The 14,703-nt window shown below is 45.1% G+C and overlaps 1 protein-coding gene across 1 annotated transcript in view; it reads left to right on the forward strand.

Annotated features, from left to right (window-relative positions):
* hdlbpa (high density lipoprotein binding protein a) overlaps window positions 1–14,703 on the forward strand; it is a 118,155-nt gene that overhangs the window by 75,891 nt on the left and 27,561 nt on the right. The window contains exons 19-20 of the mRNA XM_072474848.1: window positions 3,817–4,035; window positions 12,513–12,651. Of these exons, the coding sequence (XP_072330949.1) occupies window positions 3,817–4,035; window positions 12,513–12,651 (358 nt within the window). The remainder of the gene's footprint in view (window positions 1–3,816; window positions 4,036–12,512; window positions 12,652–14,703) is intronic.

Genomic DNA, 14,703 nt, shown 5'->3' on the forward strand with positions numbered 1-14,703 from the left:
AGCTTGATTAACCAATAGAATTATAGTTGCAGTCTAATCCTTCATTTGCATGTCACACATCAATAATATCACAGTAAAATTTTCATTTTAGGCCAATGAAAGAACAGTAATTCTAGCCAACCGTAGACAGAGCAACTGACCAATAGAAAGGCAAGGTCTCTCCATCTTCCTTTTACATAATCATCTCCCCTCTGCCCTTGGAGGCTTCGGTAGTTGACAGAAAAGTGCATTCCTGAGAATGCGACCCCCATGTCCTGTATCCACAGACTTGGGTCATTCACTAAGAAACAGGATATTATGAATTCCATTCTAACTTGTGTCCTTTGCTAAGGAGCCGGATATTATGGATTTCATACTAACTCATGTCCCTTGCTAAGGAACAGTATAACATGGATCCCACACCACTGCTCATCGGTGATGGAGGGTTTGAATGTTTGTGGAAGGGGGAACAATCTAGTGGGGCTGCTTTTTGTCCTGCGGGTGGTGTTGAGCTTCTTGAGTGTTTTTGGAGCTGCACTCATCCAGGCAAGTGAAGAGTATTCCATTACACTCCTGACTTGTGCTTTTTAGATGGTGGACAGGCTTTAGGGGGTCAGGAGCTGGGATTCCTAGCCCTTGATCTGCCCTGGTAGCCACAGTATTAATATGGCTAGTCCAGTTCTGTTTATGATCAATGGTAACCCCCCAGAATGTTGATTGTGGGGGATTCGGTGATGATAATGCCATTTAATGTCCAGGGGCAGTGGTTAGATCCTCTCTGTAGGAGATGATCATTGACTGGCACTTGTATGGCACAAATGTAACTTGCCACTTGTCAGCCCAAGCCTGTATATTGTCCAGGTCTTGCTGCATTTGGACATGGACTCCATCATCTGAGGAGTCACGAATGGTGCTGAACATTGTGCAGTCATCCGTGAATATCCCCACTTCTGACCTTGAGGAAGGGAGGTCATTGATGAAGCAGCTGAAGATGGTTGGGACTAGTACACTACCCTGAGGAACTCCTGCAGCAATGTCCTGGAGCTGCGATGATTGATCGCCAGCCACCACAATCATCATCCTTTGTGCCAGGTATGACACCACCCAGTAGAGAGGATTCCCATTGACTCCAGTTTAGCTAGGGCTCCTTGATGCCATACTCCGTCAAATGCTGCCTTGGTGTCAAGGGCAGTCACTCCCTCTTCACTGCTGACATTCAGCTCTTTTGTCCATGTTTGAAGCAAGGCTGTAATGAGGTCAGAAGCTGAGTGACCCTGGCAGAACCCATACTGAGCATCCATGAGCAGGTTGTTGAGCATGTTGTTGCTGAGTAAGTGCCCCTTGATAGCACGGTTGATGACTCTTTTCCATCACTTTGCTGATGATGGAGAGTAGCCTGATGGAGCGGCAATTGGCTGGGTTGGATTTGTCCTGTTTCTTGTGTACAGGGGACAAGTGGGCAATGTTCCTCGTTGCCAGTGTTGTAGCTGTATTGGAACAGATTGGCTAGTGATGCAGCAAGTTCTGGAGCACAAGTCTTCCGTACTATTGCTGGAGTATTGTCAGGGCCCATAGCCTTTGCAGTGTCCCGTGCAATCAGCCATTTCGTGATGTCACGCGGAGTGGATCGTATTGGCTGAAGACTGACATCGGTGATGCTGGGGACCTCCAGAGAAGACCGAGATGGATCATCAACTCTGCATTTGTGACTGAAGATTGCCGTGAATGCCTCAGCCTTGTCTTTTGCACATACGTACTGCGCTCCTCCATCATTGAGGATGGGGATATTTGTGAAGCCGCCGCCTCCTCCATTAATTGTCCACCATCATTCACAACTGGATGTGACAGGACTGCAGAGCTTAGATCAGATGCGTTCATTGTGAAAACACTTAGCTCTGTCTATTACATGCTGCTTATGCTGTTTGGCACACAAGTAGTCCTGTGTTGTAGCTTCATCAGGTTGACACTTCATTTTTCGCTATGTCTGCTGTTGCTCCTGGCATGCTCTCTTGCATTCTTCATTGAACCAGGGTTGATCCCCTGCCTTGGTGGTAATGGTGGAGTAGGGGATATGCCAGACCATGAGGTTACAGATTGTGGCTGAGTACAATTCTGCTGCTGTTGATGGCCCACAGCGCATGATGGGGGCCCAGTCTTGAGTTGCTAGATCTGTTCGAAGTCTATCCCATTTACCACAATGGTAGTGTTATGCAACACTATGGAGGGTATCCTCAATGTGAAGATGGGACTTTGTCTCCACAAGGACTGTGTGGTAGTCATTTTACTGACACTGTCATGGACAGATGCATCTGCAACAGGCATATTGGTGAGGATGAAGTCAAGTATGTTTTTCCGTATTGTTGGTTCCCTCACCGCTGCAGTGCCAGTCTTACAGCTATGTCCTTTAGGACCTGGCCAGCTAGGTCGGTGGTGGTACTAGCGAGCCTCTCTTGGCGATGGACATTTGAAGTCCGCCACTCAGAGCATGTTCTGTGCCCTTGCCACCTCTGTGCTTCCTCCAAGTGGTGTTCAATATGGAAGAGTACTGATTCATCAGCTGATGGTGGCTGGTACGTGGTAATCAGCCAGTTACCTTGCCCATGTTTAACCTGCAGCCATCAGACTTCATGGGGTCCAGAGTCTTATGTTGAAGACTCCCAGGGCAGCTCTCACCCGAATGTATACCACTGTGCCATCACCTCTGCTGGATCTGTGCTGCCGGTGAGACAGGACATCCTTTGGGATGGTGATACTGGTGTCTGGGACATTGTAAGATATGATTCTGTGTATGACTATGTCAGGTTGTTGCTCGACTAGTCTGTGCAACAGCTCTCCCAATTTTGGCACAAGCCTCCAGACGTTAGTAAGGAGGATTTTGCAGGGTCGACCGGGCTGGGTTTGTCGTTTTCGGTGCCTGGTTCGAAGTTGGGTGGTTCATGCGGTATCATTATTTTTTTGTGTGTTTTCGTGGCAATTGAATACAACTGAATAGATTGCTGGGCCATTTCAGAGGGCCTGGAGTAACATGTAGGCCAGACTGGGTAAGGATGGCAGATTTCCTTCCCTAAAGGACATTAGTGAACCAGATAGGTTTTGATGACAATCAACGATGGTTTCATGGTCATCATTAGACTTTTAATTCCAGACATCGCATTGAGTTTAAATTGCACCACCTGCTGTGGTGGGTTTTGAACTGGGTCCTCAGATCGTTATCCTGGGCCTCTGGATTACTAGTCCAGCGACAATACCACTGCCACCTGTTCTCGTTGGTCAGCTACCAGAACAGGATGACGGCAGAAAACCCTCCAGTCAGGGGCTGAAGTACAAACCAAGAACGAAGAAAAGTACAGCACAGGAACAGGTCCTTCGGCCCTCCAAGCCCGTGCCGACCATGCTGCCCAACTAAACTACAATCTTAAAGAACAAAGAAAAAAGTAAGGAGAGACCCGAAGCAAGCATCCTCTACAAAGGGAGCTTGGTACATGCAAGTTGAGTATTGAGTGGTGATGTGAGATTGGTAAACACAGACTACCCAGTCCAAGTACTAATGCTAACTGATACCAAGGGAAGAAAGATAACTTTCTCCCGTTTTGGTTTGGAAATGTGAATCCAAATGTTAGCAGACTATAGCTATACATATATTGTTAGCTGTTTTAGCAGCATTCTAAATAGAACCAATACAAAATGGAATATGGTGTAAAATGAATTTGTTTACTTTTATTAAATCTCTTAACAACAACAGCTTATTGTCCAGAACTAGATACATTGTAGTAATGTGTGGGTTATAAGGGTAGATGATTCTTCACATCCATTTCACTTCATTTCTTTCTCTTATAGGACAATGTTATAGAGGATGCAATGACCGTTGACCCCAAGCACCATCGATACTTTGTGATACGCCGTGGGCAGGTTTTGCGGGAAATTGCTGATGAATACGGTGGCGTCATGGTGAGCTTCCCTCGTACTGGAACACAGAGCGACAAGGTGACACTGAAAGGTGCCAAAGATTGCGTGGAGGCTGCCAAGAAACGCATGCAGGAGATCGTCGAAGATCTGGTATTGGACTGTTCAATATTCTGAGTCTCATACTTGCAATAATTGTAAAATCCCATTAAGACCGTGGGGGCGACAGTGGTTGGCACTGCTGCCTCACAGCGCCAGGGACCCGGGTTCAATTTCAGCCCAGTATGACTGTCTGTTTGGAGTTTGCACTTTCTCCCCATATCTGCGTAGGTTTCCTCCGGATGCTCCGGTTTCCTCCCAACAATCTAAAGATGTGCAGGTTAGGTGGATTGGCCGTACTAGATTGTCCCTTAGTGTCCAAAGGATTAGGTGGGGTTACTGGGTTATGGGAATAGGGTGGGGGCTCTTTCTGAGGTCTGGTGCAGACTCGATGGCCCGAATGGCCTCCTTTTGCACTGTATGTCAAGAGCAAGTGTTGGGTTTGAGTCAAATTATTCCATGGCCAGTTCCATTCTTACATCATAGCCAGTGCCTATTGTTTCTGTTTTTGAAACATTGCCAGATCAAGTGGGATTGCAAACTACTGCAGTGTCTGAGCCTGAATCAGCAGCCTAGTATGTCTTGAGGCTGGAATGACCTGACTTTTGAGATCCTAGTGAAGGCCTGCAAGCGTTGTGATGTGTCACCCTGCCTTGAATTAGTTATTTCATTATTGTATCAATTTCCTTTGGAGTCAATTCTCTGAGGGAATTGTAATGGTATGTATGTATACAAGTAAAGGGTTAATTATTATCTGTGTAATACAAACACCTAGAGGACACCACCAGTTCCCAGTATAAATATAAGAACTCCGGGAACCTTGGGTAGTCATTTGAGTGTTGGCAGCAGAGAGAGATCACAGCATAGTTAAGATTAGATCGAAGAAGCACGTGTAGTTCATTAGTTATTACTTAAACATGGATTATTTTATTTATAGTTATAGTTCTGTGGAGTGTGCGAACTCAATATAAATTTAATCGTTATCAATAAATCAGTTTTGCTTTTTTCTTTACAATCACACCATCAGACCATTCTGGATTACGAAGCATAGAGTAACAATATATTATCAAAGTAATATAACAGGAATGTGTTCCTGCCTTCCCCTCTGATCATGTTCAGGTGTAACTCAGTGGATGTGGCAGTTCTCCAATCTCCCAAGTGAAGGGCCTTGCCACTCAGCCCTGCCCAATGCTGCCATTCCTCTCTCTGCATTTGTATTTTGGAGGGTTTTACACTCGATACTCTGATTGGGTTCAGTGTCCTATGCCAGTCTTCTAACCACCTCCTTGAATGAACCACTGTGTTCCTGCACATGTACAAGTAATGAGGTCAAGAGAACCCTTCCCCTGAAATCTAGCTGGCTGGAATATATAACCAGGCCACCAAATGTTTTTCCCCTCCAGGCGACAGAAAAATCTGCACTCCTTTTGAACGTTGACAAGGGTAGAAAAATGCAATACAGATTTATTGGCAGTTCAACGCACTAGTCCGCAGGTTGGGTGGATTGGCCATGCTAAACTGCCCCTTGTGGTGGCTTTTCAGGAATAGGATGGGGGGGGGGGGGTTGTTCAAAGGGCCAGTGCAGACTCGATGGGCCAAATGGCCTCCTACTGCACTGTAGGGATTCTATGATTAAGCATAGATTCATAGAATGGTCACAACACAAAAGGCGGCCATATCCTTGTTGGCTCTCGTGAGTTACTCTGCTCATCCCATACTCCTGCTTTTTCCCCTGCAAATGTTTTCTCTCCAGATAATTATCCAATTCTCTCTTTAAGGCGTCAATTGAATCTGCCTCTGCCACACCCTCTGACATTATGTGACAGATTTCGCCACAGGCTGTGTATGTTTTTGCCATATCATCATTACTTTTGTCAATCAACTTAAATCCGTGTCCTCTGGTTCTTGTTTCTTTAAACGGAATATATTTCTTCCTATCTACCGTGTTCAAACCCCTTCTATAACTGAACACTTCTGTCAAATCCTACAAGGAGAACAGCCCCACCATCTCCAATCTATCCATAGGACTACGGTTCCTCATCCTCTATTTATTTTCTGCAACCTCTGATTGCTTTGCATTATGAAGTCAACAGACCACTCCTCTGTCACTGTGCTTCAGACTGGCTGCCTGCTTGCTTATCGCTGTAATGCCTAAGACGTACCTTTAAATTCCCCTTGAGGATACTCCAGAATATATGTAGTCTCCTTGGGTGGTCAGGCATTCACTGGAATCACAGCTGTTTGACCACCATACTGCCTGACAAGGTGTTGGAGGCAGGAACCCTCAACATTTAAGAAACATTTAGATGAGTCATAGCATACAAGGCTACGGACCAAGTGCTGGAAAATGGGGTTAGAATAGATAGACGCTTGATGGCCTGTGCAGACACAATGGGTCAAAGGGCCTTTGTGCTGTAAAAGCTCTATGACAAAATACGTTGATCATGGTCCAGCGCCCTATCAGGGCGTGTGATGTATATCCTGTAGTGCAATGTTTGGTATAGTCTGTTGTGACCAGCAAAAATGGCTTCCAAAATATAACCATCATTTGTGTCCATAGAATAGAATCCCTACAGTCCAGAAGGAGGCCCATTGAGTCTGCACTGACACTCTGAAAGAGCACCATCCTAGGACCACTCCTGTATCCTATTGCCACAGCGCCCCCCTCACCTGCACCTCTTTGGACACGAAAGGACAATTTAGCATGGCCATCTAACTTGCACATTTTTGCCCTGTGGGAGGAAACCGGAGCACTCCGAGGAAACCCCCACAGACACACTGGGTGAATGTGCTAACTCCACACAATCACCCAAGGCCCGAATTGAACCAAAGTCCCTGGTGCTGAGACAGCAGTGCTAAGCACTATGCCACCGTGATGTGCCATCACATAAATTATGTCCTACACTATCCTGTGCAGTGAAATATATTTTTATTTAAGTTTTGCCTCCCCGATAAATCTGTTCTCGTTCCTTTACCACTGTGCTGGTGGAGATTTCCTAACTGGCACCTAGTACAGGAAACCATTGGGAGGAGCACACAAGATTGTAATTGTAGTAGGGGACAGTTTGGGGAGGAGTGACGCTGTTCACTGTAGCAAGGAATGAGCATCCAAATGGCTCTATTGCCTGCCCAGTGACAGGGTTCAGGATATCTGCTCAGGGCTGGAGCAGAACTTGCAGTGATACGGAGAGGATCCAGTGGTCGTGATCCATGTGGGTACCAATGACCTGTGCAAGACTAAGAAAGAGGTTATGCATAGTCCATATGAGTGGCCAGGCACTAAATTTAAGAAGCATAACCTCAAAGGTAATGATTTCTGGATCATTGCCGGAGCGACATTCAAATGGCATAGGAAAAATAAGATTAGGAAAATGAAGTGGTTCAAAGACTGGTGTGGGAGAAGTGGATTCTGGATAGTAAAGCACTGGCACCATTTTGGGATCTGTACAGTTGGGACGGGACAGTCTACACCTGCACTATGCTGGGGTGGTTGATCTAGCGAGATGTATAACTACGGAATTGGGAGAGTTTTAAACTAAATAGTGGGGGCAAGAGATACAAGTTTGGAAGATGGGGTAAGAAAGAAAGGTGCTAATCTGGGAAATGATAAACCGACCATGACAGGAAGGGATACAAATTGAAGAGCAAATCAGCAGATATGGCCAGATGCTCCAAAAATAAGCATTTTGGGTTGATGAGAAATTATAAAGGCAAGAAGTCATTTGTGGGAGTGACGTACAGGCCCCCTTATTGTAACTGCACAGTAGGACAGAGTATAAAGGAAGAGATAATGGGAGCTTGTCAGAAAGGTATAGAAATAATCTTGAGGGATTTTAATCTACATAGATTAGAAAAATCTGATGGGGTTTGCAAAGGTAGCATAGATGAGTTCATAGAACGTTTTCAGGATAAAGAACATCCAAAGAATGACACAGATTGAGGGAAAAACTAGATAACGTGCAAAAGCTAGCCAGTAATATAAAGACAAGCCTCTTTTTTGTAGATATTTAAGTAGAAGAGTTAAAGTGAGTGTTGGCCCGATAGAAAGTGCATCTGGGGAATTCGTAATGGAAAGTAGGGCTATGGTGGATAAATTAAACCAGCATTTTACATCTGTCTTCTCTATCGAGGACACAAGTAATATCCCAGAAATAATAATCTTTATTAGTGTCACAAGTAGGCTTACATTAACACCGCAGTGAGGTGACTGTGAAAATCCCCTAGTTGCCACACTCAGCGCCTGTTCGGGTCCAAGGAGAGAGAATTCAGAATGTCCAATTAACCTAACAGCACATCTTTTCGGACTTGTGGGAGGAACTGGAACACCTGGAGGAAAGCTTTAAATCAGGAAATGGGAGAGACATAACCTTAAATATTCAGGTCCCAATCTCCGTTACCCTCTAGCCATGTCACTGTAAAAGCTATCTTGATTTCAACTTCTGCTATCATTTCTGCATAGTTTTGTGCTATGTGCCTTCAGATACTCATGAAAATTGAAACCACTCGTACTGAGCAAATTGCTGGGGTTACAGACTGACAAATCCCCCGGTCTGGATGACCCCATGATGAGGTCTTGAAAGAAGTGGCTAATGAGAAGACGATGCATTGGTTTTAATTTTCCAAAATTTGCTAGATTCTGGGAAGGTTCTGTATAGATTGGAAGATAGCAAATGTAATTCCTTTACTCAAAAGGGGAAGAGACCGAATGCTGAAAATTAGAGGCCAGTTAGCCTAACATCTGTCAGGAAAAATGTTAGAAGCCATTATTAAAGATGTGATAGCAGGGCAGTTAGGCAATCGGGTAGTCAAAATGATTTTGTGAAAGTGAAATTTTGTTCAAGCAACTTGGGGACTTCTTAGTCATGTGCTATGGATAAAAGGGAAACAGTGGATGTGCTGTACTTTGATTTCCAGAAGGCATAGATAAAGTGCCAGATCAAAGGTTATTGTGTAAAATAAAAGCTCATTGTGTAGGGGGTAACATATCGACTAAGATAAAAGATCTGTTGGCTAACTGGAACGGAAGGTTGGCATAAATGGGTCTTTTCTGGTTGGCAGGATGTGACAAGTGGTACCACAGGTATCAGTACTGGGGTCTCAACTTTTTACCATTTGTATAAATGACTTGGATAAAGGGAATGAAGGTACGATTGCCAAGATACACAGATAGGAAAGTAAATTTTGAAGAGGACGCAAGGAAGCTACAAAAGCACGTGGGTTAAGTGAGTGGGCAAAACTGACAAATGGAGTATAATGTGGGCATTTTTGGCAGGAAAAATTAAGCTGATCTAAATACTGAGAGATTGCAAAGCTCTGAGGTGCAGAGGGATCTGGGTGCCCAAGTGCATGACTCAAAAGTAGACAGGTACAGCAAGTATTAGGCAAGCTAATAGAATGTTATTGATTATTGTGAGGAGAATTGATTACGGTTCAGTTCCAGCTGTGCAGGTCATTGGTGAGACCATATCTGGAGTATTGTGCACATTATTGGTCTCCTTATTTAAGGAAAGATGTAAATGCATTAGAAGCAGTTCAGTGAAGGTTTACAGACTATTACCAAGAATGGGCAGGTTGTCTTGTGAGGAAAGGTTGCAGAGGTTAGATTTGTATCCACGAGTTTTGAAGAGCAAGAGGCAACTTGATTGAACCTTTAAGATTCTGAGGGGTCTTGACAGGGTGGATATGGACAGGATGTCTCCACTTGTGGGAGCATCTAGAACTATGAGTCATTGTTTTAAAAATAAGGGTCACCCATTTAAGACGGATGAGGAGAGATTCTTTCTGAGGAACTCCCTTCCTCAAAAGGCAGTGGACGCAGAGTTTTTGAATATTTTAAGGCAGCGTGAGATAGATTCTTGATTAACAAAGGGGCGAAGATTATCGGGCTAGGCAGGAATGTGTGGTTGAAGTTACAATCCGATCATCCATGATCAACTTGCATGGCAGAGCAAGCTCGAGGGGCCGAGTTGCCTCATCCTGATGCGTATGTTTGTATGACCTCTCAGCTCTATCTTGGCGGCAATGCACACACCTCAAGCCATATTTTGTAAAGATTGAGGCTGCTGCCGTTGGCTCCCAACAGTACCGTTTTCTGCACTGCCCTTTTTGCTGGCCTACCTGTATTGACCCTACACAAGCTTCAGCTTGTTTAAAAGTACCGCAATCATATCCTCAACCGTACTCTTCACTCAGCTTCACCAAATGTCCGTTGTGCCAGCTGCAACCTTGTTTCAATTTTGAAGGGGTGGGATTTACCGGACTCGTCGCACCTGACTTGGTGACACTCCTAGGCCGGCGAATCTCTGGCACTTGAGACGTCTCGCGCGATTCATCCAAACTTTGCGACACGTCACGGCCTGGATCCTGCCTGCACTGGGCGAGATCCAGATCGACAGATTTAAATGAACTGTACAACTCACTTAAATATGTCTCCGGCGGATTCTCCTGGGGCCCAGGAACTAACGGTCTCCCCAGCGGGCCTGGACAGGGTGCTGTTTATCATAGATTATCATAGAATTTACAGTGCAGAAGGAGGCCATTCGGCCCATCGAGTCTGAACCGGCTCTTGGAAAGAGCACCCTACCCAAGGTCAACACCTCCACCCCATCCCCACAACCCAGCAACCCCACCCAACACTAAGGGCAATTTTGGTCACTAAGGGCAATTTATCTTGGCCAATCCACCTAACCTGCACATCTTTGGACTGTGGGAGGAAACCGGAGCACCCGGAGGAAACCCACGCACACACGGGGAGTATGTGCAGACTCCGCACAGACAGTGACCCAAGCCGGGAATCGAACCTGGGACCCTGGAGCTGTGAAGCAATTATGCTATCCACAATGCTTCCGTGCTGCCCGGTAGCACTAGTCCACACAAGCATGGGCGAGGCCTAACAGCACCTGGGGAGCTTTCAGGCCATTGGAAACCCCTGGGTGGTCGAGGACAGGGCGGAGTGGCCCCCTGGCACCTTGGCACTACCACCCCATCATACCCATGACAGGGGGATAAGGGGAGGTATAAAGAGTTGTAGGGGGGGTGAAGGGCAGATATAATATAATAATCTTTATTGTCACAAGTAGACTTACATTAACATGGCAGTGAAGTTACCGTGAGAAGCCCTTCGTCGCCACATTCCGGTGCCTGTTTGTGTACACGGAGGGAGAATTCCTAATGTCCAGTTCACGGGACTTGTGGGAGGAACACAGAGGAAACCCACGCAGACACTAAGAGAACGTGCAGACTCCGCACAGACAGTGACCCAAGCCGGGAATCTAACCTGGGACCCTGGTGCTGTGAAGCAACAGTGCCAATATGAAGGGGCCTTGGTTGGGGGGTGAGGGAGGGGGGTTGACTAGTGGGGATCATAAAAGTGGGTGGCCAGAAAGAGGGATTACCCCCCCACCCCTGAAATGGTGAGGGCCCTAAGCGACCCCATCGTGGGTGTCCTCACTTGGAGGGGTATGGGGAACCTTCGAGCTCACGAGAGATCAGGGTATCCTTTCAAACCGGAACCCGATCAATTGCTGAAAATATTTTGAAGTGTGGGCTGGACCGGGGAGAAACACTTTCAAGGCCCAAAAAAATGCCTTGAGCGTGGTTGAATAGTGTGGATCTCACCCTAAAGGCTGGCTGGAAACATCCTGCCAAACTCACCCAAAATGATACTAGAGACATTTTTTGATTGAATTCCACCAACGGTCTTCTACCCTACCTTATTCTGTGTATACCCCTCTGCTTCCTCTTGCCACACTGCCAACAGAGCACTTCAACCTTATTGGTATTCTCCATTCCGTTCCCTCTCCTTTGGAATGAACAAAGAACAAGAACAAAGAAATGTACAGCACAGGATCAGGCCCTTCGGCCCTCCAAGCCCGCGCCGACCATGCTGCCCGACTAAACTACAATCTTCTACACTTCCTGGGTCCGTATCCCTCTGTTCCCATCCTATTCATGTATTTGTCAAGGTGCCCCTTAAATGTCACTATCGTCCCTGCTTCCACCACCACCTCCGGTAGCGAGTTCCAGGCACCCACTACCGTCTGCGTAAAAAACTTGCCTCGTACATCTACTCTAAACCTTGCCCCTCTCACCTTAAACCTATGCCCCCTAGTAATTGACCCCTCTACCCTGGGGAAAAGCCTCTGACTATCCACTCTGTCTATGCCCCTCATAATTTTGTATACCTCTATCAGGTCTCCCCTCAACCTCCTTCGTTCCAGTGAGAACAAACCGAGTTTATTCAACCGCTCCTCATAGCTAAGTGTTCATTTTTTACCACTGAGTGTAAAGTAGCTGGACATAAACTGATCTGCTACTTGCTATTTTATGCCCAACATTTTAAAGGTTACATTTCACCCGTTTTCTTTCAAAAAATGTCCACTGACTTATCCCTGACTGTGTCATAACCCAGCTTCTCAACTACCTTTTTTTGTGTTGTAAATTACAGAGATATCATCTTGCATGTGGATGTAAAGGCTGAAGCATATTTTGTTGAGTATTTTGGTGTTAATTGGTATTCTGCTTTGATACAGGAAGCTCAGGTAACCATCGAGTGTGTAATTCTGCAGAAGTTCCACAGGATGGTGATGGGTGCCAAAGGCTTGAATGTGCAACAGATCACCAAGGATCACAATGTGCAGATCAAATTCCCTGAGCGTGAAGAGAATCCAGGTAGTGCTACAGCTTTCCTACTCGGTGCTGTGAGCACTGATATTGCCACATTTCTCAGTTAACCTTGCTGTTTATATTTGTTACATGCAGTTTTACAGAACAGAAGCAGGCAGTTCGGCCCTCCAGGTCCATACTGATGTTTATGCTCGCACAAGTCCCCTCCCATCTTATTCATCTCACCCTATCAGCTACCCTTCTGTTCCTTTTCACTCTTGCATTTATCTAGATTCCCCTGTAGGCTGATATGTTATACGGTTTAAAAAGGAGAAACATACACATCTACAAAATGGCCATCAAAAACAAATTGTGGAGAATTAACACACTGTGCTGTCACAAGTAGGTGCCCCATTATCAATCAACAAATTTTTTGACATTTGATTGTTTAGGCCCTTGTCATATCTTCAGTTCTGACTGTACAATAGCCTAGGGCTTTTGTGACGAGCTAAAAATATTATCCCTTGACACTGGATTGAATTACCACCGCTTGATCTGAACACCTGACTGCAATTTTGAAAATCATGCGAGCTTGCTCCTTGACAGCAAGAAGCATCCACATACATTAATGCAGTGGAAAATGCCATTGAATGCTAAAAATACATTGTTCGTAATCTACAACGAGATAAGGTAAATTAATGTACAGAAGTTAGAGGTACATGTGTTGTGCAAATTATGCACTTAAAAGGATGCTTGACTTTGGTTAGTTGAAATGTTAGTTGGCTGTGATTTGCAGAGCGAGCGCCTCGCAGGTGATTCATTTTGGCTCTTAGTACAGAGTGTGGAAGCTTGAATCTGGATCTTGCTATCTATGGGGAGGAAGATAGTCCTTTTGATTGAAAGAAGATAAAGCCTGTGCCTAGTAAACAGGCAGAAGAAACTATCAAAGAGTGTCTCTTTTGGAGTGGTCCTTTCTTTATAATGCTTCTCCACCTCTAATATTTTCTGCCTCTGCTGCTGAAGCCCTCATCTGTGCTTTTGTTAACCGCCCTATCATGATAGGGAGATATTAGAAATTTGGGTTCAGAAATGGGGTCCAAAAATGATGCAGACAATTTAAAGGTTTAAACCGAATGAAGGAAAATGCTGTTCGCCTGAAACTCCCAAGAGATACGCCCTTTCGGGACACTCCTGCATGACCAGCCATGATCCGAATAACAGAGTCTGAGGACTTAATGGTCTATCAATGGAAGGTAGTTGCATATAAATGGCATCGCTCTGGCCTGTTGTGCAAATGGGAATGGGCTATCAGCCAAATAACGAGAATAGATTCACGTTTGACCACCTCTGAGGAGCAGCTTTGTTTGAAGGACTGGACGGAGCTTGGAGAAATCCTTTTGGTAATAAAGGCAGAAATAGATGTTCAGCTAAGAAGACAGGTGAGGAAACTTGGAAGCAGGTGGCTGTGGAGAGCAACCAGTCAGGACACAAAGCCTACAAGCTTAAAGATGTGTTTAATTAATGGAAATTAATTTCCAGCCATGGAACAGGTCATGGAAATTGCCACAGAGAGAGAGAGCTTTGAAAAAGTATTCTGAAAGAGATGTCCCAACAGAAGAAGGGTTTCTTCCTAAATGAAAGGGCTGCCTTTGTTTGGATGTGTAAGTGGAACAAGAGCTGTATTTTGATGCCAAATGTTGTTTAATGGGACCTTGAGTGTTAAAAGTTAAGAAACTGCATTTAATCTGTTAGTGTTAGAACTGTGAAGTTGAAAGTTTAAATGTTGTTTTTTGTTTATAAAATAAAGTCTAATTTCTTATATAATCATCCCCAGAACGAATCTCTTTTCTGCAGTCAAAAAACTTTAAAATATTACGCATATAGTTCAGTATCTTAACCTTGGTTGAGGGCTGACCAGGTGCCTGTAACACCCCCTCTATCCCAGACTTGACTATTCCAATGCTCTCCTTGCCTGCTCCCATCTTTTATCTTCCATAAACTCTGGCTCATCCTAAATTCTGCTGCCAGCATCTTAACTCCATAGCAAGACCCATTAACCCATCATTCCTGAGCTCACTGACCTACATTGTCTTGATGTGGAGATGCCGGCATTGGACT

Source organism: Scyliorhinus torazame, chromosome 14 (assembly GCF_047496885.1).
Source record: "Scyliorhinus torazame isolate Kashiwa2021f chromosome 14, sScyTor2.1, whole genome shotgun sequence".
Classification (NCBI taxonomy): Eukaryota; Metazoa; Chordata; class Chondrichthyes; order Carcharhiniformes; family Scyliorhinidae; genus Scyliorhinus; species Scyliorhinus torazame.